Source organism: Mixophyes fleayi, chromosome 7 (genome assembly GCF_038048845.1).
Source record: "Mixophyes fleayi isolate aMixFle1 chromosome 7, aMixFle1.hap1, whole genome shotgun sequence".
Classification (NCBI taxonomy): Eukaryota; Metazoa; Chordata; class Amphibia; order Anura; family Limnodynastidae; genus Mixophyes; species Mixophyes fleayi.
In genome coordinates this window covers 110,623,509-110,648,635 of record NC_134408.1, presented here as the reverse complement: position 1 = coordinate 110,648,635, position 25,127 = coordinate 110,623,509, and the positions used below count along the sequence as shown (strand labels likewise).

General features: G+C 38.1%; 1 protein-coding gene across 1 annotated transcript in view; it reads left to right on the top strand.

The window, feature by feature from the left end:
- BARD1 (BRCA1 associated RING domain 1) overlaps positions 1-17,584 on the top strand; it is a 45,925-nt gene extending 28,341 nt beyond the window's left edge. Inside the window, 8 exon segments of the mRNA XM_075180330.1 lie at positions 290-370; positions 1,961-2,133; positions 11,029-11,134; positions 12,004-12,136; positions 12,353-12,445; positions 13,832-13,903; positions 13,906-13,928; positions 15,623-17,584. Of these exon segments, the coding sequence (XP_075036431.1) occupies positions 290-370; positions 1,961-2,133; positions 11,029-11,134; positions 12,004-12,136; positions 12,353-12,445; positions 13,832-13,903; positions 13,906-13,928; positions 15,623-15,958 (1,017 nt within the window). The 3' untranslated portion in view covers positions 15,959-17,584.
- The last annotated feature ends 7,543 nt before the right edge of the window (positions 17,585-25,127 follow it).

The following is a 25,127-nucleotide window of genomic DNA, read 5'->3' as shown; positions in this document are numbered from 1 at the left end:
AAGAAATGTTCTTGTAAAATGCTTCGGCATCTGACTGCATTCAGATAATATTTGTTAATTGGCAGCTTTACAGCAAAACATTTTTACATTTTGGTTACTAATAATAATAAATACTGCATCTGGCCAATTTTGCAGTAATGTATTTAATACATAAGAGCAACAATCTAAATAAAAGAAAGAAAAAATAAAAAGGTGAATGTTTGTATTTGAATCTAAGAGCTATATTTGTTTCGTTCGAGTACATCTCAATTTTGATATTGATGGAACTGTCTTTTAAAACCGCACACAGGGGGATCTGCAAGCAGTGGAGGAACTTCTGAAGAATGGAGCTAACCCGAATGTTAAGGACAATGCTGGATGGACCCCTTTGGTAAATCCTTCTATTGGAATAGTTTGAATGTATAATCAGTGTGAAAATACTTTGTGTTAAAATAAAAATTCAATTAGCCTTTATAAACTCCTGCACAGTGGCAGTTACCTACAGTAGCTGGATATTCCTCATTTAATAATATGATTTCATCATTGAGAGGCAAACTTTTAGACGCTTGTCCTGGTTTTTGTAGCCACATTACAGCGTTTTCATTTTATTTAAAGTACAACTAAATCCACTTTTCTAATTGCTAATATATGAAGCATGTATGCAAAATGCATTGTTCCATCTTAGCCTGAGCTTTTTCCCACAGCTATAGATTATAAAGCACAACTTTTCAGTTATGCTTGCTGTGACACTGTTCCCCTGTGTATACATTTGCCGATTTTACAGAGCATTTTTGTTAACTTGCAATGTAGCTATTACAAGCTCTATCTTTACACTTTTACACTGTCAAAAAGTAATGCATGGTAGATAAGTGCCAACCTCCTCAACAAGGGCTTGAGTCAGTAAGGAAAGTAAGGCAAAAAAAGGAGTAAATGTTCTCTGGGATAAACCATATTACAATGCCAGGAGTGCAAATTAGTTTATTATTTTGCACATAAGTTAAATACTGGCTGTTTTCTCATGTAGCACACAAATATTTGATAGCTTTACTTTTACACTGATAATTAAAGTTTATCTAGGACATGCTCTACCCAACATTAAATCTGTCCCCACATTTTAAATTTACCTCCCCCTCCAAAAAACATGGTTTTACCCAGGTGCAAAGTTACTCATTTTTTATGCTTTGCTCTCCTTAATGACTCAGGCCCCAAATGTCTACTTTCTTTAAAGCAGAATTCTGGACAGATAATTGAAAAAATGGTATGACGTATAGTAATGAAATAACTGCTGTAGTGAGGTGTCTCGACAGTTAAAGGTGATGAATACCCAAACCTTACTGCATTATATAAAGTAAGGCGCCAGGAGGCTCAGAAACATGGCATACCTATAAGAGAGCGTAACATTTGTGCACGTGAGTTGTTCACTTGATGTTCCCATCTGCTCTTAATGCTTCTTTGGTCAGGTACATCCCATTGCTGCCAAGCCTCACAGATTATTACTTTAAGTAATGCAATAAACATGAGCACAATCATAGGGTGGAATTCAGTTCGCCGCGATGTTCCTGCGCATTTTATACCATTACTGCTGTAAAGTCTCCGCTCATTTTCCTTAGCACCTCTATGGGGTCAGAGGAAAATCAGTGGAGATTTCTGTAACAAATAATGCGGCCGCAATGTTCTGAGGAACATCGCAGCTGATTGAACCTGCCCCATAAAAAGTGTTTTTTTGTAATTTGTTTTTTTTTGTTTTGCTTTCTCTGGATCAACACATCTTAAAGTTCCAAAATGCTAAGGTAGAACATGAACCTGTATCTTTTCAACCTCAGTAACTATGTAACCATGAATACATGTTTTTTTTACTTGCTCCCAATCCATGAACATCTAAGGATATGGGTAGTTTCACATAAAGTTACTATAATTAAAATATGTTCTTTGTGCAAGGAAAATATTTGTAATATTCCCTTGTGTTTTTTTGTGTATATAGCATGAAGCTTGTAACCACGGGCACACACATGTGGTAGATCTACTACTTCAGTACCAGGCTCTAGTGAATACCACGGGCTACCAGAACGATACACCTCTTCATGATGCTGCCAGAAATGGACATGCAGCCATTGTCCGACTTCTGCTCGGCCACGGAGCATCGCAGGACGCAGTGTAAGTCCATACAGAACTGTCTGTTTGCTACACATGTTGATGGATTTATTTGTATGTGTGGTTGGAATCTGTAAGATAAATCTATGTCACACAGCTTATAAGAAATTTGTGAAGCTGTAGCTACTTGCTTGCCACATAATTAGACTTCATGCTGTGCAATTATATAAGAAGATCTGTCGGAGATGTGAAAGCCTTCATAATTGTCCTGTACTCTACTGTACAGTCAAATACAAAAAAAATGTGTCTAATCATTAGTTTCTTACCATAATTGTTCCTTGAAAAGGAAGACTCGTCTCTGCAGCAGTGACAAAAAAATGGATTTTAAAACATCTGGGTGGAAAGGCTAAGAAAATATTCTTCCAGTTTTGTTTCTTCTTAATTGTATGGATGAGATCTTTCTAAATTGCATTATGTGACATAATGTTTTTCTTCATTTCAATTCAGATGACCTAAATAAACTCAAATATACTGTATAAGAAACCGCGTGTTATAAGTAATATAAGTCCACACATAATACTAGTGACCAGTTTCATCTTATCCCCCACTAGCCATAAACTCCTTTTTTTTTCTTCGATGAGTGACTCATTAAACCCCCTCAACTGTTCATGTCTGTTTGGCTGGGCCACATTCACCGTATCTTAAGGGAGATTACCAGGCACCAGATCTTGGTCCAGGGTGTATTTTATGCCCATGGTATCTGTTACTTGCTCACAGCGTGCAGTGTGGAGTGTTGAACAATCTCTGTTGCTGCTTATGTATGCAGCTGGTGTACAATTACTTGGCTGCTGCAGAATCCACTGCAGTGTGACTGTGTAAGGCAATAGTGAGCGATTCTCTCTGCTTGGCTGTATCTTATTGGTGGCACCGGCTGGTGGGTTTTTTTTTTGGTTTTTTTTTTCTTCCAATTCTTTTTCTTTCGTTTTTTTTTTTTTTATATGACCTTTTAAAGATTCAGTCCCTTTTTTTTCTGTCTTTCAGTTGGGGGGTGGAAGAAGTAGTAGTTCTGGAAAGTAATGGAGCAAACAGTATATGTGATGGACCATGTACACTTGCTGAATTCTGTCTAAGAATTTCTAGCATTTTGTATTACGAACATTAATGAGATCATACATTACATTATACATCAGGAATGAGAACCATATATCATAGTATGTGGGCTTGTGTTATTGTAAAGGAGTGTGGACTGATGTGATAAATCAATAACAAAACCTGCGGGAGATGATTTTAAGCACAATGAAGAAGATTATTTAGCTCTTTCTGTGTGCTCTGCTCATTGTTACACTAGTGACTGTGTTATTGTTCTCATTTCTATTTGTACATAGAAAAAAAATACTGCTTTCACTCTTGTTATTGAGGCAAATAAATGTGTATAATGTTATCCTTAAATATAATGCATGTATATGAGAACCTAGTCACATGCCTTTTAAGACTCTGTGTTACATGCAGCTCATGTGCTAGACCATATGTGTGCTAGCCCCCAAATCTCATGCCTATAAGTTATTCACTATCTTAATACCGATATCATCTACCTATATTGGTTTTTTGGTTTGGTGTGCCAAATATTCCTTAAAGTAGGAACGCCTTTACCACTTACCCCTATCCCTTGCTGGTTAGACCATTTATTGGAGATATTTAGGGCATATAGGGATATACTTTCTGGTTCATCCAGCGCTCAACCTGAAGGTCTCTACTTCTCTCCCAGAGTTTGCCTTACGTTTTAGAGTTTGCCTTTTTATTATAGCCTTTCAGAGATACATCCATTATTTGAGTCCTCATCATATGACATATTAGCTAGTCATTATTAAAGCCTCCACCAAGGGGATTCCTCTGATTTATATAAGCATCTTTTTAGATTCTATTCATTGCCTGAGACAACCTAGGAGTCATAATTGCTAATAGGGAACCCTTTTTATAGTGGAATCTACTATCTATACACTAACCAATATATTATAATAGCGATATCCTCTATTCAGAGTTTATTATCTATTATAGGACCACTGAGCTAAGTTTGCAGTGGATCTGCAATTTTAACAATTATTGTTTTTGTTTTTGGTTTTTAATATTTCACCAGCTTTTGGGTTTAGGATGAAATGTTTATTCACAATTTTAAGGTATATCAATAAAAATTTATTTTATATTTACACTCATCCATCGTCTCTGAGTGCCCCTCAGTCACCTGCTTTCCTTCTCTTTGATATTTCACTATATTCTTGGTGTATTGGGTGCACCGCTCAGGATGTTTTGTGCTACAATTCAATCATCCTGATTGATAGGCCACAATATTTAGAGCCTATTATTAGACTTTGGTATGAGACTCACCTTGTGCAGATATTTTTTCCTCTCTATAAACCATTACAAATTATATCAACATACAGGGGCATATTCAATTCTCGGCGTTTTCCGCCGCAGACAAACTATTTCCGGTATTACGGTAATAGTAAGCTGGATTTCAGCTCGCAGCTCCCTGAGCCGCGAGCTGGAATCCAGCGAGAAAAGTACCGTAATACCGGTATTTACATGCACTATTACCGTAATGACTGTAATAGTGCGCGCGCCGCGAGATTTTTGGCTATAACGCCAACAATTAAATATGCCCCATAGAGCGCTAGATGAATAGGATGAATAAAATATACAGTTTTTCACCATCTCAAGAGGGGAGGGTGATACTAGAGCAAGAGGATTACTGTCAAGATTCTGCTATTGAGATGGTCTATTAATTACAGCTATTTATGCAGTAAAGTATATCATATGACATGCACCTGTCTTAACTATTCCAACCGATAAATTACTGAAGGGAGAGTTTATTTCTCAGGTCTTAGGGACAGGCCCAGGTAGGCTGCTTTAGAAATCAAAGCAACGGGCAATACATTCATGGTGTGGGGTACATAGAATGTTGCCTCACGTTGCAGCAGTACCGCCCAAAAGAACATCCACAGTCAACTTAGATATTGGTAGGGTTGATGGCATGTTTTGGCCTTGACATGCCTGCCTATCACAGAGGTACACTAGCTGTACTGGATTGTTTTTGCATAGTGTGTTTCCAATCAGCGACAGGTTTCTGGTACCTATGTAAGGAACAAGCGGTGTGATCAGTTCTTATTGGTTACTCACTTCACTACTAGCTGCTCCACTTGGATTTGGACTTCTTAACTGGACTCTGTTTTATTACTGTTTTTGTTTTTTGTGCCTGTTTGTTGCAAACCTCAGCCTAACCCTGACTTTGATTCTGAATACTGATTTGGTGCTTCATCTGAGTAAGTGTCTCTTACCCTGGCCTAACCTTGTCATTGTATCTCTGCATTTGGACTCTGTTTATTCCTGTCTAGTAGACGTCTCCCTTACTGTTCAACCTACTTGTGCAAAAGTTGTGAGGAAACCTGTGAATACATCTCGCTTTAAGAGAAAGGGGTCTACTATAGGTGAAGAGATTACTTCACCTATAGCCTTGTCACTGGTGTTTATCAGCAAGGGGTTGTAATTATTTGTGAAATATTCTGGAACCTTACGTATCCTATGCTTTTGATCATGAATTTGTTTTTATTGTATAATGCTCTCCCAACAAATTGCATTTTAATAATCCTATTTCAGTCTGCAATACTTTTGCGCTCAATCTTTCAGCTTATCTGAACCACCAGTGGTCTTTGATCAGTGTCAGCAACTTGTTGCAAGAATTCAGGCAATAACCATCCAGAATGGTACAATTATCATTAAATATACAAAATCTCATTAATAAGACAAAGCATATTAATATTTGCAGTTACATGTGTTTAGGGGAAGAATTATCTGACAGCTAGCAGCTGTTTCGGATTCCTTTTGTCATGGTGTCCATATATAAATATGCTGTCCATTTTTAATGAGGCCTGAAAAAAATGAATTGGTTTTGTCCCTGACGCTATCATTTGTGCTTGATTTTGTTTAGAAACCTTGGCGGGAGGCTCAGTGTGACATGATCAGTGTTCAGAAAGCATACGACTACTACTGTGCTGCTGCAGGACTCCATGGCATGAGTCTTGCATAATTGCAGTCTTGCTTCCTGTCACCACCTCTGGTATAGGATCTGAAACAGAGGCAGGCATTTTACACTGTCAGCTGTGCAAGCTCACGCTTACATTTGGAAATCTGATTCCCCATCAGGACATAACCTGAGGACGTGCATGATGGAGTGGAGTCAGGGCTAAACATAGCACTTTTAGATTGAGTGGTCCATTTAAGCACAATGTAAAAATAGGTGTTGCGAAATACAATGACCTACAATGACTGTAGGTAAAGCTGCTGTAGTTCATTAGAATGCCCTGGATTTCTGCTCTTTGGTCCAGATGAGTGCTAGGGGTAAATTTATCAAGCTGTGAATTTTCGGTGGGTTTGAAAGTGGAGATGTTGCCTATAGCAACCAATCAGATTCTAGTTATCATTTTTGTTTAGTGCATTCTATAAAATCACAGCTAGAATCTGATTGTTCCATCTCCACTTTTTAAACACACTGGAAACTTGCAGCTTGATAAATTTACCCCCTGAAATCTGAGCTTTAGTAATTCAAATAGACAGATGGCCAGCTAGAAGCTCATATTGTACCTTTATTATATGTGTACTTACAAGTTTTCCTTTATTCTTGTTTACAGTATTTGCAGTGTGGGTGGTAATGCTAATCTATGCATTTTAAACAGACAAATTCATGATGTTTAAACCACTGTTACTAAACATTCAGAGCAACAGGAGGTTACAACACCGTGTTTGCATAATTAGTAAAACGACAATTTATGTAGATCGGACCTAGGTTTTTTTTAATTAAACTAGAAAACTGCTCTGTAGCAAGTTTTCAATTATGTTCTAAATAGACTGCTAAACTGTCAGTGTTTTGAAATTGCCTGGCTCTCTTAATGAAAAGGTATGTATAGATAAGTGTATGTATGGACCTTCACAGAAGAGCTGATGGGATGGGCCCTTAATGTGCCTAGTCTGAAATCTTAAAGATTCCACAGTTCCGCTGCTTTCCCCTCCATTCAGGGCAATCCCCCTGTGTAGGCAAGATAGCAAACTGCAAATGGAAAATACGATCTGGACCATTGGACCTATTAATTGCCCCGCTGGTCTAGTTAATTTTTTTCCCTTAAGTTAATCTTCTGCACAGAACTAATTTATATTTTTATAGCAGCTTTTCTTCATGTACCGTCTCCAATTCCTGTGCCTCCCCCTGGCCGAGGCACAGCCAGCCAAGTCATTGACAAATTAGATCTGCACATTTTGCAATTTCACAGTTGTTCATAAACACTTTAGCTAAAATGGACTGTCCTGCCTGCTTTTCATGCACAGCAGGAATGGTATTAGCAAAAGCTGTTTCCATTCTCCACTTTTCACTAGGGATATGAAATTCTGTTGGGTGAGTGTCAGGATTTAGTTATCCCACACAAATTGGAGCTTTGCATAAAGTACTTCATGTTCAAGGGTCTCTAGCTCATTTTTTTTCTCCATCACATTTGCTCTAAAATTGAGAATAAAGCTTTGTTTTGTACTTTTTATATGATTTTTGCAAGTACCTGGATGAAATAGAAAAGTATATAAAGAAGACCAATGATCACTTAATACTAACAGCAGGAAGTAAAAGGCAGAGAAGGCGCAGTGTTCTGAAATGTATACTGAGAACAGGCAGCTGTCTAATCTATAGATTTACACGAGCTGTGACTTTATTCAGAGTTCTCCATGGTGTCAAGCCCTAGAAAACTACCATTACTCATGGGTCTGTTATAGCAATTGAAGGTTGAGCTCCACAGACAAGCAGATAGTGGTCATTTGCTGACCACACTAAAGCTGGGTACACACTACAGAAATTTCGACCAACTTTTTATGCCGAGCGATTTTACATGCGATCGATGGTCCGATCGCTCGGTCCATGGACTGCATACACACTAGCCTTGTTTAGGACGATATAGGGAAGAGCGGATGTCCCTTTAGCGACTTTTTACAGCCATGTTGTCGTGAGCAATGACTGTAATTTCGTACTTACTGTTGTGGATCGGTCGGAAGTTTATACACACTACACAGCGGAAACGAGATTGGAACGAAAATATTAAACGGTGCGACCAACCAAATGAGGCGATAATCGTCCATTTTGGGCAGACTTTCGACCATCGTGTCACTGCACACACTGACCTGACTTTTGAACAAGTGGTCGTATGTCGGCTGTTTGAGCAGATTATTGGACGAAAACAGTGTAGTGTGTACCCAGCTTTAGGTACACACCAGGTCAATTTCCATCAGATCATTCCCAGGCATGAAGCTCATTGTGGAGACATATGTGGCTATAGCGGGTCAGTTTGGCAATATTGACACATGTATGGCCAGCTATTGATTAAGTGATAGAATTATATCCGCACATTAGGAAAGAGACCTTTTGACATGCCTCCACTTACTGATGCAGTGTGACTTTCTCATATAAACTTACCTGACCAACAATTCAGCAGTGTTGTCTTCCACCAACTGGAGAGGACAGTGTAGGACTGTTCTGATTGGCGGACCGAGATCAGCCAATGGAAATATATTCAACAACCTGTGGAGTCCAGCCCATGCCTGCTTAAAGAGAAAAAGGATACAGAAAGCTAACATCATAGCTTATTTTGTAGCCCCTGCCAATGTCCACCATTGTGTTCCACAAATCCTCCTAACATAGTTTAACATGCATAACAATGCTTGGCATAGTGTATTATTTCGCTGTATATTAACAAGCAAAAACCTGAGTAGATTTACACAGATGGCTGTGAGTTGAAGGTAGGAGGGAGTGCTTTTATATACTATATAATCTATAAATAACATTTTGGAATTTGTTGCTATTTTGTTTCTAAGTGGTGTATTAGCATTTATTGTGTTTAGCAGTAATGTAAATCAATAACCATATATTATAAAATGTATGTGTACATACTTAATTGTAACAATATAATATATGTGTATATATTAAACCGCATCAAAGTAATGCCATCAACATATAGTGACTATAAGATTAAAACTCAATTTTGTTTATGTTGAGGTTTGTTTTGTCCTTTTAGATCAGGGTTGAGTTACACTTTAGTCACAGAGTCTGTTTGTACCTGAGGAAGAAGCTAGCTTTATGAAGGGCCAAATATCTGCCCCTTTGATGCATGCCAGAACAGAGCAGCGTGACAGTATTTAATGGGTTGGAACTCCCAGGATGCCGTGCTAAGGCTGAACCAATTATCCGTTAATCTGGAGCATTTGTAATGTGCCAGCTCCAGGAACATTATTAATGCAAGAGAACCGGGGGCTTCTATTAGTGCAAAATTAATCAGGGCATCCCAGGAAAAAAAATGATCCAAAAGTTCTCATCGGCCAGTGTTGTTTAACTCTTTGCTTGCTGCTGTACTCTTGACTCTGTAAATTCAGAGCTGAAAGATCAGTACTCTATAAATTGGTGTACAACGCTGCAGAATATGGTGCCACTTCATAAATAAAGGAGAATACTAATTACATTTAAAAATGTTTATTCCAATGGGACATTATATAAACACATCATTAATTTAAAAAAAAAAAAACAATACACTTTGCATAATTCTTTGATTAACACAAGAGGCATCTGGTTCCTGAGAGATAATTTGTTCATAAGTCATTGGTTGGTAAATTGAAGCATGGAGTACATCATATTTTATAGTAATAGGGTTACTAAGAACACTGCTCCATTGAGGTCCATAGCTAGGCTAAGCAAGCAGTACTCTTGCCCCCACTTATATTGGTAAATGTACATATGCAGGACAACATGATTCTGTGTGCAGAAGGAAATTTTCCATATGGTTTATTGATCATCTATAAACCAAGCGAAAATAAACTCCAGCTACACAAGTATATTTTCAATTTAAAGTAAGTAATTATCAATAGCTTTCTCATACTAGACAACTTTTATTTTATAACATTCGCCAATATGTGTAAAAGTAGCCCTATTTTGACAGAATTTGAGGTGTTATGCTGGCCATGCAGTCAGGCAATTGGCCATATACTACATTGTTTTTGGTCTGAAAATGACCACGGTGCTCAGTAATAATCTGAATTATCCTGTATGTAGCTTTGGCCCGTAGTAGCTGTCTTCCATGAAACCGGAAAGGATTAGGCATGAGGGGAGACTGGACAGACTTTGTCCAATTTAGATTTACATTTGTCTTGTCTGGCAGCACTCGCGCTGTGTGGCACAACTGGCTGGCATGTGTCCAGGTTTCTACAGTCTATTCACATTTGTTATGCAGCTATTCTGTTATCAGGCTCAGAAGAGACTGGCTGCAGTGTCCTTCAATTGGATTACTGACAGGAAGGCTGCTGTCTAGGAAAATATCTCCCTCCACAATAACAACTTTATCACAAATATCTTCAATTCTGATAATGTCACGAACTTTTAACAAATGTATTTGTGCATGTTATTACTTGCTGTTTTATATAAGCCAATTTATATTTTAGGTTTAGCTGTCTTTAGTTATTGTGAAAAACATGAGTCTATTGCAAGAGCAAATACAATAGTTTCTCTTAACAGAGCCTTGTTGTTGTAAAATGGAAATGTCAGATTTGCACATGATGTTTGTAGGAGAGGGGTATCCTAAACGTGAAGCCTTGAGGCTGTTTGGTTCATGTCGTATCGCTAGCAAACAGAAGACAGTTAAGTCAGAGGAGAGAGACAGTGGCTTCTGTGTTTCCTTCGCCTTGTTTGATTCAGCAGCTTGTCCGCCTGCGGTCCATCTGTCTTGCCTGTAATTCCAAGGCTTATGTTTTTGTGTTTGTGTTGAGAGTCCAACCTAGAGAGAAACAAGACACGGGAAATAAAACTTGATTCCTGCTAATGTACCTAGTTAAGAATCCAGTCACATATTGTATTTACTTAAAACCCATCTGTGCTTGTTTTACCAGTAATATATTCGGTCTGCGGCCTGTAGACTATGCAGAAACAGAGGAGATAAAGTCGGCTTTACTGCAAACACAGACAAACAAGGAGCCACTTCTGCGGCGCCCTGCTGTAAGTGCTGAAATCTTCCTGGTTACACAAAGCTACTGTATATGCTCCTTGTTCCTTTTACCTTCGTTTCTGAATGTTACTATATAATAATGTCATTTCCTGCCTTTAGTTTTTCTGTATCAAAGAGCATCCTACATGCATAATGTTAATATTATTACGTCTCATACTCGCACATCGCAATAGGGCTTATTAACTGAAATAGCGATCTTGAAAATTCTATTAATATTGACAAAACATAAATAATAAGTAAGATTTGCTATTTTGGCATTAAAATATTTTGCATCCATATTATTTACATTACTTACTCCAGTTTGTTAAACAATAGCAAAAACACATTCAACATGGCAGTTTTTTTATTGTTATGAATTGAAATAAAAGTATAACAAATGTTTTATTCCTTTTCCAAGCTTGTTGAATCCATGACCCCAGCGCTGTGAGGCAGTAATGCTAACCACTATTAACAACCGTGCCGTACCCAATAAAAAGAACTCCAATGTGCATTTTCAAGTTTCAATTACATTTATGCAGTTTATTCTCATATCTTCTTTGCTTCTAAAGTTGGAGAAGAGCAGAGTTGTGTGTTACAGGCAATACTTTTCCATGAGAGTATGGACACACAGGAACTATTTAAACTCCAGAGAACTGGAACTCTGTATTTTACCTGCATGTAGCAGGCAGTGTATTCCTGGTACATGTGCGTTGATGAGCTCTATGACCCTTGCTCACAGAGCATGTCATCAAAAACTTGGTGCTTATATTGCCTGCATTGTGCAGACAATTATGAGTAAGCAGGAGCTCAAAGCTGGAGGGTGTCCTATCAGTGGGCAGTCATTTCTTAATGGTGTCTTTTTACATTGTGTACGTCACAGCACAACCTATGCCAGTTCAGAGAAGGAGCTGTTGTTCTTATAGCAAGCGGCCTGTCTAACCTGCAGAGGGCTGATTTCACCAAGGTTGCCGAATTGCTGAAGGCAGAGATGTGTTCTAACTACAACAGCTCAGGTAAGTGACTGTATTGCAAGTCTGAAAGCCTTTCACTCTAAAGCTTAAATATCATGTAATTACCTGTTCAGAAAAATGCCCAATGTCCTTTGACGTTGAAAATTATTCAGACTGTTGCAGAAAATATTGCCATTCAGTCCACTTCCAGAAAAGACTGTTGATGCTGTGTTTCTGTCTTCACTGATAAAAGCTCACGCCTGTTTCTTTGGTCTTTAGTAACTCACGTCATAGTTGGGGATGAGCCAATGCTCCGTACCATGAAGTGCATGATGGGCACGTTGGCTGGCTGCTGGATTCTCCGATGGGCTTGTAAGTTGTTGTTGTTGTAATGTCATTAAAAGTTAAGCACCGTATGAAGTGATAGTGTAAGGCATGATTATAGATTTTGTACCAGTCTGTATTCATGCACATACAAAAACACACATGTAGCCATTCAGAGACACTGTCTCACTCATCTTCCCTGATTCCACTGAAGTGGCTTACTATTAGGGGGAAAGGGTTACTGCTACATGTAGAACTGCAGGTATAACCTCTCTTGAACAACAAGCAAAGTCATTTATGCCTAGAGGTCTACAACTAAAAAAAAAGCACAAAACCATAACCTGTAAGTGATAAAACAGCTATTTAAATTAATTGTTCTATCATACACCAGTGCGTTGGGGTGAAATGAGAACTTAAATATTGGGATGGTGTACAGGAGCTATTCATGGATGAGGAACAAAGTATCTAGCTAGTCTGTGTATTTAAGTATTTAGAGAATACTAGGTATTGTTAGGAAGGGTTATATATCTGTGTTAAATGAGATATTAATGGAAGTAGAAGATACCCAGAAATTATACATGTCTATCCTCTAGTGGCTGGAGAAAAAGTAGATGTTGTCCACAATGCAATCTGTTCCTCAGATGACTCCTTTGCCTGAGTGGATCCCAATTATTTCTGGAAAAATTGTAGTGACTTTTGAGAATATGAGTAACTCTGAGAGGATACCAATGGATCATCATTAGCCAGTATATCTGTGCACAATAAGTTAGCTGAATGTTCTGTTCTAATCTCTTGTGGGTATTCTTAATTGCACAGTATTCCACAGTACATTTAAAGTGTGTGTTATAGTCTGTATGTGTATATATGTATGTATGTATATATATATATATATATATATATATATATATATATATATATATATATATATGTGTATATATATATATATATATATATATATATATATATATATATATATATACAGTATATATGTACGCCCATCATTTTTTTACTTAGATCATAAAATCTTCCCTGTAGTTAGAAGAAAATATTTATTAAAGATTTCATGTGGGCTAAAAGTTACTGGGACACAAAAGGCCCCTAACTGTATGTAGATGTTAATCCAGTCTGGGTTCCACCAAGGGGGGACAAGAAATAATAAAAAGAGTGACACTTTGTAAATAGACACTGTCATGTATTGTGCATCCTGAATATTTAAGGTATAGTCGAGCACTTAAAATCTGACTTCTGTCAATTCCGCTGAAGTGTTGTATATCTGTTTTATTTCTGACTGTTTAAATGGAGATAATGACAGATATTCTGGTATATATTATAGCACAGTCGATACCACATTTCTAAGCCACTAGTAAAGCATTGTAAAATAATGACATTGGACACAAAGAAATCCATATGTAGAATTTCTATGTGTTTATTCAGGGGTGAAGGCCTGCCTGGAGTCATGTGGGCAAGAACCAGAAGAACTGCACGAGGTACAGGGCGGACCTCACAGACTCGCCTCAACAGACAACAGCTGGTACATTTTTGTTTCTTTTATTAACAGCCATTATTTAGTAGATCTTTGTGACTGCCCAAATGACAGATTCCTATTTCTCACTAAACAAATAAGACAGAAATGCCAGAAACTCTTGACTTTGATCCCCATGTTGGGGATGGTACTATCAGTCAGTCAGCTTTTTGTGCTTCACTGGAAATAAATAATACACATTCTAGGACATTGTTCTGCAGATAAAAGGAAGTTCAGATGGAACAAGGTGCAAAGCTTGATGTAAAACAACCCACTGGCTCAATAAGTCTAAAACATATTGTAAGTTTTTTTCAAATGCTAGATAAATGGGGTAATTTGCAAAGCAGCAAGTGGCATTGTGACATCGCAAAATTGTATTGCAGACAGCACACATGTTTTTATGAGAACATGTGTGGATATGAAGAGCAAATTATTGTGAACTGCACAGTGAACAACCATATCTGCAAGAAATGTGGGAGGGCATATTTATATGGTCAGATGGGGTGGAAATTGCATTTAATTGAAGGTGATCTTGATTTTATAGCGAGCAACAGACTTTTTAGGTAAAGAAATTGGCCTAAAATGAGCAGCATCTTGGAGGTGATGGAAATCCATATTTTTCTAACCAGCCTCTAAGACCGCCAGCATAAGTAGGCCGATGTAAGCCCATTCATTATTTTGTTTTTTGTTTTAGAGGGAATTAAAATATTTACCACTTGCCACTAATCCCGATGTTGACTAACAAAAATGAGCTTGAAATGAGAAGTGTGCGAGATAGTTTAAATTAATTAAGGGTGTGCCCCAAACGTGACAGTAGGCTATGATTTGTGGTAACATTTTCATTTGCACAATACATGTTCCTTTGAGTCCTACCTTAAAATTGCAATATTACTGCACATCCTATATGCTGATTGAAGGGGAATTAGGTCAGTGGAGAATTACTGTAGTTTATGTGCGGCGGTGGTAGTCAGTATAACGATACTGACAACACCAACTGTGAAGAGGCCGACATGATTACACCGATGGTGTAATCCCGGCAGGCTACAACGTCAGTTTCAAGTTCCCTACTGTCATTCACTGCTAATTTAAGGAGGTGCTGGATGTACATTGCTCTTTACAAAGCCTACAACATTGTACAGCTAGCGCTTCCTTAAATTACGATGTTAACAGCCAGAATGACAGTGGATACCTTAAAACTGACGTCATTGTAGCCTGCCGGGATGTTCCTTCATCGGAGCTGTTTCAAGTGTCGTTTTCAACCTCTCATGGATTACACCTTTCATGTAATCCACCTTCACCACCTTCAGTGTAATCATGTTGGCCTCTTCACAGTCAGTGTTGTCACTATTGTTAAAGGGCCCCCCAGTCATGTGTGGACCCTACAAATAGTGCATATTTAGATGTGTTGTACATCCCAATTTGTACTCTATGTAAATGACTTTGTTTTAATTTCAAGTTTGGCCCATATTTACTGTCACCGTAAATAATACAGAATTTTTATTCTGTTATGAATATTTAAAGTTTATTAACAAGATGTTTCTTAGCCCATTAGTTTGCATGGGAAATCTCTTCACCAAAACAGTTCATGTTTCTTTCCTATTTTGATGGTTGTCACTTAACCCTAACTTACTGAATGGTATCCTCAAGCATCTTAATTAAGTCTCTTCTCTTGTGTAATTTGGCTTCATTTGTATCTTACTTAGCTGCCAAGACTGCTGGATGGATGTCATTTTTACTTCCTCGGATCTTTCAAAGAACACAGAAAGGAAGACCTGATTGAGCTAGTTAAAGCTGCTGGAGGCCAAATCCTCATTCGCCAGCCAAAACCAGATAGCGATGTGACACAAACTATTAACACTGTAGCTTACCACGCTGATGCTGACTCCGACCAAAGGTTTTGTACACAATATATAATCTACGATAAAGACTCAAAATACATCCCAGGCAGAGTACGCCAGGGCAAGGTCTGGTTCGCCCCCTCAAGTTGGCTGATTGAATGTATCATCTGCTTTCAGCTGCTGTCAGTGCCTCAAGGATAAGATAGAAAGATGCAGAATGACCACCAAGATCCAGAGACTATTTAGATGCAAGCTATATTGACTGTATATTATGCTTTTGTGTAGATGTATCACTGGCAGTTTCATTTATTTTGGACCCCTCACATCCTCAGACAAAGATGAAGAATAAAAGTGCTGCTGCAAATGGACCCCAGTATGAGTTTTAATTTGTGGTGGTGTGGGGTGTTCTAGTGGTGATCCTGGATAATCTAACACTCCGTAATACAGACAACACTTAAATTCAATTCTTGGAAAGCCATAACCTCATTTTCTTTTCATCCAGGGATTTGTTGGGACTCTACCTTGACATAGACATTGCATTTTAGTGTATGTTGTTTTATTTTTGACTATCAACAATGTGATCCAGGAAACTTAGCTCACGCTTTAAGTCTGATTCGTCCCTGATCTATAAAGACTAAGCCTGCACTATCCAGACCCCAAGGTTACTAGTTTAGAAAGATTCAATCCTCAAATTTCACATATTTTTTTTTATTGCAAACAACTTAATTTGGAGCTTGTAACTTATTTCACTGTCTTCTGTAGCCACTATGAATGTCTTCTTACTGTATGACCATTGTTTCACCAATGCATGTCTTAATCATACCCCACTTGTTCAAAGCATGCGGCTCTTAGTGTAAGGCTACAAGAAAGGACGTCATCATCTGGTTTCTGCAGTGTTGCAACCTATTTCCTTAAATTCCGCACCTTTTAGGAGCCAGAAGGGGGTCTAAGAGTGGTAACAGTTGTATGAGCATGTGATCGCAGAGATTATGATTTATGATGCATTGCTTCAGAATGAACATTTTATGTTTTTTTAAAGATCAACTACCCTCCTTAAATATCACTGCCAGATCAGAAAATAGTAATCTTAGCGAATCATAAGCTGAACAGGACATTATAGAGCAACTCCATATAGTGTCACTTATAAACCAAGTAGGTTTATAATGGATGTATTTTAATTGTGTGTGGCATAATGGTTAGCATTACTACCCCACAGTGCTGGGTATTGTACCCATCAGAGCACTGTGTGGCATTTATATGTTCTCCCAGTGTTTGCATGGTTTTCAGCTCTGTGCTCCCACATCCCACGACATTCTGTTAGTGTATTAATGGTAGACTATTTAGACTAAGCTCCACTCAGGCAAGGACAGTTGTGAATGATTAAATATCTAAAGTGCTGTGGAGTATGTTGTCACAATATAAATTCAGGTTTATAATGATTCTGTTAAAATGCTATAAAAATCTATCCTGAAAGTACTTTGGTTTGCAAGAAATAGCATTTGCACTTGTCTAATCTGTCTACAAAATGAACATGTGCTCCCCAAGGTGTGAGGTGACATTTTAGAAATGATGCAATGCATAGTTAGTGTGTGAAAGTAAAGCATACCTAGAGGACTGTGTGCTTTTTAGAACGTAAACTGAGAACCTCATCAATTAACCTCTTTACTTAACATAATGCGTTGCAGTAACACTAAATCACAATAAGGCTTTGGGTAATGTGTTTTTTTTTTTAGATGTTTTAGTTTCTGTGTTTATATCTGTCATATTTCAACCACTGTTGCCAACCTATGTCCTTTCTTGACAGTGAAATAAAACAAATGTACCTGTCATCTCAATATATTGTGACGCCAACACCTTAAATAATTTACTTCTGTAAATGACAATTGTAGTTGCCCAGCCTACAGTCAATGGGGCCATCTTTCATTTCAGACTACTAGAATCATGGCAGAATCCATCTGATCACTCACTTCTACCTCTGGTGGCCATTGCAACCACTAACTAAAGCAAAGTAATATGTTATATAGTTGTGTTAGCTGTGCTAGCCTTTAAACTGATATCAGGGAACTGAAACATGGTCACTGTTGCACTGCGATTCTATTCCCTGACCACGACCACCCACATTTGTCTGTCATGTATTTATTTTCTCTCGGTCCTTTGTAAAGGATCCGTAATGTGGAAAGTAGAAGTCTTGTTATAAAATATTGTACATCTGGAGCCTTGCATTACTCCTTTAACACCCCTAATAATAGTATAGTCCCAGAAAGTCACGTGACTTTCTGTGTGCCGGCTTCTTCATTCCTCGCGATTGGGGCAGGTAGTCATTTCAGTCTTTCGGACTTACCATTCTGTTGTCATTTTAGAGCTTCACTCCTGTCAAGTCGGGTAAGTCATTGTCGGTGATGTGGTAGTCGCGTTAGTGACTACCACCGGTTTAAGAATACCAGTTGGAGAATTTCATATAAGCAGCACATGGAAGTAAGAATAATGAAATTAATGACAATTTTATTGGCAATAAATCGCAATACTTCAGGCCTGTACTAACCCCATTTCAAGCCATATCTTGAGAAAATGTATCTATCCTTTGGTGAGGATATTGGTTAATACTATTTTCAGTGCTAGTGCTGGCAGTGGAAACGTTTGAATTATTGTGAGATATGACTTTTAAAGTTTTTTTTGTTTTTCTTTTGATATATATCTCGCAATAACAACGGTGAAAGTGAACACTTTACATTTACCATGTCAAGATTCAGCTACAAACTTAACAGCACACACATATAAACCCTAGCAACTGAATCTGTTTGCAAAGGGCGATACCAATGGAGAAATAATTTAGGACTATAATGGTCAGTGTTAAAAAAACAAACAAACAATAATATACCTACTGTATAGTAAGCTACTTATACGCAGAACTAGGTAAGATTTGAGTTAATTATCTTTGTTTCCTAACTGTATGTAGTATGAGGACATTAATAAAATAATTGTAATAAAATAAATACATTTGACTGTTGATTTTTTTGTGCACATTTTTTCATCAAGATAGGCATGTATTCTAAGGTTCAGATCCACAGAAACATGCAAGTAGCATAGTTATTTTGTACCATTACAGGGACAGAAGTCTATGTTTATGTTCCTTGGAAAAAAAATGTCCTAATCTATTATTCTTTTCCAAGCTTTACACAGATAGTGCTACCCCAACTATCTATACCAAAATATACTCACACAGATCTGGTATTCCTACAGGAGACTTAGTATGTTATATAAGGTCTATGGTCAAATATACACAATATGGACAAATGAATTTGGCCGCACCTGTTAATTATTGAATTGAGGTGTTTCAATCAGACCCGTTGCCAGAGGTGTATAAAATCAAGCACCCAGCCTTCTCCATTCTCCATTTGCAAACATTTGTGATACAAAATGGGTCGTTCTGAAGAGCTCAGTGACTTCAAGCGTGGTACTGATAGGATGCCACCTTTGCACTAAGACGGTTTGTGAAATGTCATCCCTGCTGGATATTCCACAGCCAACGGTAAGTGATATTATTAGAAAGTGGAAGCATTTAATAACAACAACAACTTCATGAAGCGGAAGACCACGTAAAATTACAGAGCAGGGTCAACGACTGCCAAGGCGCATGGTGTGTAAGAATCGCCAATACGCTGCCGATTTCATAGCTGAAGAGTTCCGAACTTCCACTGGCATTAATGTAAGCACAAAAACTGCGATGGGAGCTTAATGGAATGGGTTTCCATGGCCAAGTAGCTGCATGCAAGCCTCACATCACCAAGACCAATGTCAAGAATCTGATGGAGTGGTGTAAAGTACACCGACACTGGCCTGTGGAGCAGTGGAAACGTGTTCTGTGGAGTGACAAATCACGCTTCTCTATTTGGCAGTCAGATGGACGAGTCTGGGTTTGGTAAATGCCGGGAGATTACCTGCCTGACTGCATTATGCCATCTGTGAAGTTTAGTGGAGCAGGTATGGGGCTGTTTTTCAGAGTTTGGGCTAGGCCCCTTATCTCCAATGAAGGACAATCTTAATGATTCCGCATGCCAAATTATTTTGAACAATGTTATGCTTCCAACTTTGTGGCAACAATTTGGAGGAAGGCCCTTTTCTATTCCAACATGACTGTGCCCCAGTACAAAGCAAGGACTACAAAGACATGGTATGATGAGTGCAGTGTGGAAGAACTTGACTGGCCCGCACAGAGCCCTGACCTCAACCCCATTGAACACCATTGGGATGAACTTGAACAGATTGCGAGCCAGGCCTTCTCGTCTAACATCAGTGCCTGAACTCATAAATGCTGTACAGAATGAGTGGGCACCAATTCCAACAGAAGCACTCCAACAGCTTGTGGAAAGCCTTCCAAGAAGAGTGGAAGCTGTTATCACTGCAAAAGGGGGACCAACTCCATATTAAAGTATATATATTTGAATACAATGTCATTACAATCTCTGCTGGTGTAATGGTTAGGCATCCGAATAATTTTGTCCATATAGTGTATATATTGTAATTTTAAATGTTTGGAGGGAGGTTACACTCAGACTTTGTAATCCATGTGCAGTGCAAGCGATGTACCCATGTGCACAAATCCTTAAGGCAAAAAGTAAGTGGGCATGGGGCTAGTAGAAAAAATATGGACAGGTTAGCATTATTTGGAAGCTTTGCCATATTAATCACTCTGTTTTTGTGTGAGTGTCACAGTCAATGAATAATGAGGTTTAATCATGCAGAGGTGAGGTTGGGGGAAACAAAGATTTTATTTTATTCATTTAACTTAATGATGTGAAGAGATCCTAGTAATTTCAGTTACATCACTGGGTTTTCTTGCAACCTTCCTGCCCCAGTATCTTGAACACAGCGCTCCCGTTCACCACAGAGACCAGTTTATATAAAAGGCATGATTTAAATAAGTTGGTTCCTGCCAAGTGACTGGATGTCTTTCCTGTCTGCCCTTCATCTATATTGACTCAAAGTCATAAGCACCAGTTGATAGGGGGGAAAAAAGGGTAATTTTTTTTCCCTAAGATGGGCTTATTTTCACCTTATGATCATATAAAATATATGTGTTTATGCTATTTTACACAGAATAGTTGTGAGAGAAGCACAGTTTTTTTTCTTTAGTGGCTGTGACTTTAAAACCAAACTCGAGCACTCAGTAGAAATGAATGTGTAAAACTAAAAGGGTTTCCCAGCTGCCGTACAGAGAGATATTGTTTTCTTCTCGCAAGACGTAAGAACTTATATATAAATGTTAACAGCCCTTGGGAAGAAGCTTAATTATCAAATTCTATATAAATAATTCATCTTACTAATGGCTTGGGGAGAAACTTTAATTATCAAATCACATTCAAAATAAATAATCTTGTTATTTAATGTAAAAAATGTATATAATAATTTCAGGCAGAATTCATCCATTGCAACAATAAAAATTGGCTTGACAGTATTACAATAAAATATTAATTAAAATAAATGCAAATACGACAACAATTTACAGATCTCAACTAGAACTCAATTTCTATGTACGTCCGCTCTCAAATCAGCCACAGCATGTGGCTCTCAGGGTTAGTGCAGGGGGTATAGATAAATAGAGGGTTAGTGGCATTCAAAGGATAGATGCCCAAATGTTATTATTTGCCCTTTAAGCTTTAAGTGCAAGCACTGAGCCAGAATCCAGACATTACTGGTAACTCAATAAAGCATTTAACTTGCACGACAAACCTTTATGTATATAGTGTATTATTCGTATTCATTATTTCTTTCACATTAATCTGAAAACTACGACTAATTAGAGGACTTTGACCTTGTTTCAAGATTGTGTACGTGCAAACAAGGAAAAAGAGCATACTAACAGGTAATTTGTGTCTTTTCTCCGGGTAAATTTCTGTAGAAAGGAACATGCGTCTATTTCCGTGTTCATTTTTAAAGTTAACACAGCACACAAATGTTTTTATGTTGTATAAACTACCCTTGTAATGTACGAGAGGGGCTTGATTTCACCACTGGTAGAGGGTTTTCATACCCATCAGGAAAAGCATGTGCAATATGAAGAGAAATGAGACACACAGCAAATACATCATAAGGAATTATTTTTCTAAATACATTTGTGCAGTTAAGTATTTAGGTATATCAAACTGATTTTGAAGGTTGTTCATAGTGTTTATCACATAATGAGAATTAAAGCCATCTCTATTTTTGTTTGGTTTCCAATTACATGTCCCCAGCTTTCTTCCACAGCATGCAGTTTTGTTTGTAATGTTTTTTTCTCAAAATGGGTTCTTTCAATTGGTTAAATTAACATTTTAGTTATCTAATATTGTCAGGTGAGACATTCATTAAATGTATCAACAAGTTAGATTGATGCAGTTGAGTTCGTTCTCATAGCCTGAAGGTGGAACTGTTATTATTACTATCTTTGGGTAGGCTTAGCTTTTGGCCAAATGCTTTTTATTCAAAACAGTTATAGATGTTTGTTATTGTTGCCAATTCTCAGTAAACTTACTAATAATCTGTAAAAATATGTCTATAACTGATACTACAACAGGCTCTACTCCAGGTGTTTGGGCCAGTCTAGTTTTGAGAATAATATTTTACTTTATACATTTCCAGATCAGCTAAATAATGTCAGCAAAATTTCAGTTTGTCAGTAAATAGAAAGATGATAAAACATATATAAAAGTGGTGACAATGTAGCTACTCCCTGGATAATACAAAGTGGCTGTTTTATTAAACAGGAGCTGTGTTCGTGGGCATAATTTAGAAGAAAAAATGTTTCAAACAGATAGCTTGAAATCTGTACCCACTTATGGCATCTTAAAGAATTTTTAATCTAAACTAAGATCTCAATAAATTTAAATTTAAGACTATAAGTTATTTCCACATTTGCAATAAGACAGTTTGTGAAATTTCATCCCTGCTGGATATTCCACAGTCAACTGTAAGTGATATTATTAGAAAGTGGAAGTGTTTAGGAATAACAGCAACTTAGCTACGAAGCAGAAGACCACAATCACAGAGCGGGGTCAGCGACTGCTAAGGCGCATGGTGCGTAAAAGTCGGCCACGCTCTGCTGATTACATAGCTGAAAAGTTCTGAACTTCCACTGGCATTAATGTAAGCACAAAAACTGTGCAGAGGGAGCTTAATGGAATGGGTTTCAATGGCCGAGCAGCTGCATGCAAGCCTCACATCACCAAGACCAATGCCAAGCGTCGGATGGAGTGATGTAAACCACTGACACTGGACTGTGGAGCAGTGGAAACATCTGTGGAGTGATGAATCACGCTTCTCTGTCAGTCAGATGGGTGTGTCTGGGTTTGGAAGTTGCAGGGAGAACGTTACCTTTCTGACTGCATTATGCCAACTGTGAAGTTTGGTGGAGGAGGGATAATGGTATGGGACTGTTTTTCAGGGTTTGGGCTAGGTCCCTTATCTCCAGTGAAGGATAATCTTAATGCTTCAGCATAACAAGTCATTTTGGACAATGCTGTATTTCCAACCAGGGCTGCCAAGAGGAATTCAGGGCCCCGGTACAACAAATTCATGGGGTCCCCCTTATAGTCGAGTATGCTAAAAAAAAATATCGGAGGTGTGGTCATGCATTTGGGGGCATGGCTATCACATCAAAATCACTAGGCTTTCAATTCGCCGGAGCGTTACATATGTCCAAGCACCCCTGACTTTCAGGACATCTAGCACCACAGTGTAGTATAGAAAGAATGCAGTGTGTACACAAAGAGTTCAGTTCCCCACACAAACTGGGGAACAGAAATAAAGTCAGTATTCATTTGCGTACTTATGATCCGTGGGCATGGTTGTTGCTTATTAGCATTTATTGGCTATGTTTTGAAAAATATTATTTTTGACTGTAACGAGCAAGATTGTTATAATGTTGTAATGTTAAAATAGTGTGAAATTGTACTATACACTCTACACACACAATAGACCCTGTTTATTATGTTCTAGGTATATTCACTAATTACGATTACTCATGAAGATACATAATTCTATCAATATCAACTAATAATTCTCACTACTACAATTTGTTTTGGTCACCCTAAATAACTATTATCAATTATAAAAATGTATCAAATAGTTATAGCCAAAGTCTAAAGGTTTCTCTGATTCTCTACAAAATATTGTTTCTATTTATTGCTATACATTCATAGATCTCCACAAGTACCAAGGAACACCAACATTACCAGTTTGTCTAATCCTATAAACCTTACTCAATATTACATATAACTTACAGTCCCAAGGGGCAACCAACAAACCAAATAATTCGTCATGCCATATTCTCTCTACATATTTGAACCATTTTTACAGCCAATGATTTGTAATATGTCAAGTTTCTTGAAAGACAACTAGAGTTAAGTTCAGGTTGTATGTAAACTTCCCCTTCTTTATCTTCTGGTCCCCCGTTTTTTAACCTCTCTGTGAACCCCCCCCCCTGGTTTCCTCCCTTCACTTACCTTTTGTTCTCTCTTCTTTTTGGTCTTCTCTGCTCCTCTGTGCTCCATTGCTCCAGACTGACTGAATGCTGGGCGTGACATGATGACGTCACACCCGGCATTCAGTCAGTCTGGAGCAATGGAGCACAGAGCAGCAGAGAGGAGGGAGGCCGGCGCCACGATCACGTGAGTATGTTTTTGTTTTTTTTTAACTACCCTGTTCCCCCCACCAACGACCGAGACCGCCCCCCCCCCCCCCCCCCCCCCCCCCGCCGCCGCCGCAAAAAAAGAAAAAAAAATGTAGTTTAAAAAAAGAAATAAAATCATCAGCGCAAGGGCCCGGGCCGAGCCCCCTGAAATGCCCGGGTAATTAGTACCTGCCCCCCCCCCTCTTGACGGCCCTGCTTCCAACTTGTGACAACAGTTTGGGGAAGGCCCTTTTATATTCCAACATAACTGTGCCCCAGTCCACAAAGCAAGTACTATAAAGACTTGGTTTGCTGAGTTCGGTGTGGAAGAACTGGACTGGCCTGCAAAAAGAGTGGAAGCTGTTATCGCTGCAAAAGGGGGACCAACTCCATATTAAAATATATATTTTAATACAATGTCATTACAGTCCCTGTTAGTGTTTTGGTCAAGCGTCTGAATGCTTTTGTCCATATAGTGTATACATTGTGGTTGGTGATGTACTGTATGTATTAGTATGCATTCATGTAATGGTGAGTATGACTGCTATGTTGCAATCCAGATAACATTTAAATAGCTTAATGTTTGTGCATAGCAAATGGCCTGAAATATTTCAGCTTGATCATAAACAGCTGGGTATATTTAACTCATTGGATATTTATCTGTTTATTTTTTTACTGCTGCTATTTGTACTTTTTGCTTCTACACATATATGTTACATTGTA